Below are 3,227 nucleotides of genomic sequence, written 5' to 3'. Positions count from 1 at the left end.
GTGGAGTATGTTCAAAGTTATATTTTGGCACTTGTGGACTTGTTTTAATTTTCTTTAGCTTCAGCCTGAACTTGCATATGAGCAATTGATGGTCTGCCCCTGGCCTTGTTTTGGCTGATGACATGGGGTTTTTCCAATATCTCTTTCAACAGGTGTAGTCAGTTTGATTTTTGTGTATTCCATCTGGTGAGGTCCATGTGTATAGTCGTCTTTTAAGTTGTTTAAAAAAGGTATTTGCAATGAAGAAGTCATTGGTCTTGCAAAATTCTATAATGTGATCTCCAGCATCATTTCTGTCACCAAGGACATATTTTCCAACTACTGATCCTTTTTCATTGTTTCCAAGCTTTGCATTCCAATCACCAATAATTATCAATACATCTTGATTGCATGCTTGATGAATTTCAGACTGAAGAAGTTGGTAGAATTCTTCAGTTTCATCATCACTGGCTTTAGTGGTTGGTGCATGAATTTGAATAAAGTTATATTAACGGATCTTCCTTTTAGGTGTTGTACTTTAGTACAGATCTTGGTATGTTCTTTTGGTTGCTTGGTGACAGAATGTGATGCCGCTACTCCTCAATTTGTAATTTCCAGCATAGTAAACCACATAATTGTCTAATTCAAAATGGCCCATACCAGTTCCTTTCATCTCACTAATGCCTAGGCCATCAATGTTTATACATCCCATTTTATTTTTGACAATTTCAAATTTTCCTAGATTCATATTTTGTACACTTCATGTTTGATTATTAATGGATGTTTACATCTGTTTCTCTTCATTTTGAGTTGTGCCCCATCAGCAAATGAAGATCCCAAAAGCTTTACTCCATTTGCATCATTACAGTCAACTCTACTGTGTGGATTCAGCTCTTCCCTAGTCATCTTTTGAGTGCCTTCCAACCTGAAGTGCTCATCTTCCAGTATCTGAAAATATTCTGGTGCTCTTCATCATGTTTCAGTATTCAATATTATGATGCTGTCGGTGTTCCATTTATACCCATAATGTTTTCAGTGATTAAGTAGTTGGAAGTTGTCCATTTCTTCTTCTTCCTAGTCTGACTTCATCAGGAAACTCAGCTGAAACCTGTGCACCGTGGGTGACTTTACTGATCTTTAAAATGCCAGTGGCATAGCTTCCAATATCACTGCAACACACAAGTCCCCACAGTGGACAAACTGACCTCCAAGTGGTAGTCTTGAGGCAAAGGCTGGGGAAAATTAAAAGGATGTGGGAGAGGTGAAAGAGGACAATCATCTGTAGACCTGTGGTATGTCCCCTGAGTGTGGTAAAATTGGAGGTCACCTTTGAGGGAACATTTCTCAGACACTCAGATTAGAATGTATCAGATAGGTATGACAGCCTAGAGGATGAGGAGGGCAGTAGGAGGCAGCCCCTCCCGCTGCTTTCCATAACCTTAACTACTAAGCTACAAAAACTCCCAACAAAGATGTCTCTCTACTGGACCCCTGTTTTGTGCTGAGTACTGTATCTCATTCCTTTACATCATTCTTTCCTCTCCATTTTATTGAACAGAAAACTGAGGCACAGAAATGTTACATAAATTGCCCAAGGGCACACACCTAGTAAAAGGATGCTTGAGCTGGAATTAGATTCCTTGTCTCTCTTATGCTAAAGCTGTAATGTTGTGTGTGCTTTTGGCAGCTGGTTAGTTGAAGAGCACTGTTCCACATACACAGAGGCCAATTTGGAGCATTTTAAAATCTGCATCCTAGAGTCTCATAAAGTGCTTTTCTCTCCCTCCAAATTAGGAAAATAAAAACCAGACATTACAATTTAGAGGAGTGATACTGTAGGAATTATGCTACTTGTTGAATGACATAAGCATTTGCTTTGTGGAGTAGAAGGGACTCTAAAGAGGGGGTGTTTGTGTATGACAACTGCCAGTGATCCTTAGAGTTCTTTGTTGGATCTGACTAAGCAGGGTCTCAGTTTCCCTCCTTGGGTCAGGAGTCATCCTCTAAAGTTGCATGGCCAGGAGATAGAGGCAAACCCACCAAAGTAACCCTATCTCCTAAGGTGGTGGTCAGAATTAAATGACCCCAAAGAAAATTTACAACATAATTGTTGTTATTAAGTAATATTGAGTCAGTTCTGACTCACAGCAACCCTATGTAGGGTTTCTGAAGAGCAAGTGGTAAGTTTTAACTGCCAACCTTATGTTTAGCAATCCATTGCTTTTCCTACAGCACCATACCAGGTTAGCTTGAGCCTCATGGTTGGCGATTCAAACCCACCAGCCGCCCCTCGGAAACCCTATGTAATGGTTGCTATGAGTAGAAACTGACACAGCAGTGCTTAACAACATTATAATAATTGCTGTTTGTTGTCTGTGGTAATTGTTTTCTCCTGCAAGGATCTCTCAAGGTTGCTCTGAGTCTAAAGAATCAAGTTTTTCAAAATGAATACAGCTGTTTAACTGTAGGAAGAACACACCTACAATGACATAAGAAGTTCCACATTATTGCTTGCCATTTCTCAAACTGCATAGTGATTAGCCAAGCAAAAACTGATTAGAAAGGCAGTTTCGAATACAGTGCATTGGATATGTTAGTGAGTAAATTTGATTATCATGGGACAAATGCACCTTATATTTATATTATCTTCTTGTGCAGGGAGATTCTGGTGGACCTTTATCTTGTCGAAGAAAAAGTGATGGAAAATGGATTTTGACTGGCATTGTTAGCTGGGGATATGGATGTGGAAGACCAAGCTTTCCTGGTGTTTACACAAGGGTGTCAAACTTTGTTCCCTGGATCCACAAATATGTCCCGTCTCTTTTGTAACTGGATTTTTTTCTATGATTCATGGGATGGATTCTTTTAAAAGAATGCAATAAATATCAAATAAAATGACTCAGTTTTTTTCTTTTAGGAATGTTACATTGTATGCATTTTGTATTTGTTGAAATACAGGCAGGTTAATATGTATTTTATTCCAATAAAATTGTGTCTGAGATATAAGTATCTCCATTCTTAAGTATCAAAGGTTCATAGATTCGAGTCAGAGACGGGAGATAGCTAAATACCATCATGAACCAAGTCTCTAAGATAAAAAATGGATAAGATGCTCTTATGTCATAATTGTATGTTCCCATTCAAGGTAAAGATATTTGTAGGTATTGATTTATTGAAATAATAAATTCCATTAAGAGCAAACAAATATGTCTGATCTTTCACTTTCCCTGGAAATTAGATGCACAAAT

The 3,227-nt window shown here is 38.3% G+C and overlaps 1 protein-coding gene across 1 annotated transcript in view; it reads left to right on the top strand.

Annotated features, from left to right (window-relative positions):
- Positions 1-2,857, top strand: part of TMPRSS7 (transmembrane protease, serine 7) — a 70,504-nt gene extending 67,647 nt beyond the window's left edge. Inside the window, exon 15 of the mRNA XM_006864186.1 lies at positions 2,638-2,857. Within this exon, the coding sequence (XP_006864248.1) occupies positions 2,638-2,808 (171 nt within the window). The 3' untranslated portion in view covers positions 2,809-2,857. The remainder of the gene's footprint in view (positions 1-2,637) is intronic.
- The last annotated feature ends 370 nt before the right edge of the window (positions 2,858-3,227 follow it).

Source organism: Chrysochloris asiatica, unplaced genomic scaffold (genome assembly GCF_000296735.1).
Source record: "Chrysochloris asiatica unplaced genomic scaffold, ChrAsi1.0 scaffold00061, whole genome shotgun sequence".
Classification (NCBI taxonomy): domain Eukaryota; kingdom Metazoa; phylum Chordata; class Mammalia; order Afrosoricida; family Chrysochloridae; genus Chrysochloris; species Chrysochloris asiatica.
The sequence above is the reverse complement of the archived record's forward strand: the minus strand, read 5'-3'. Positions and strand labels throughout refer to the sequence as shown.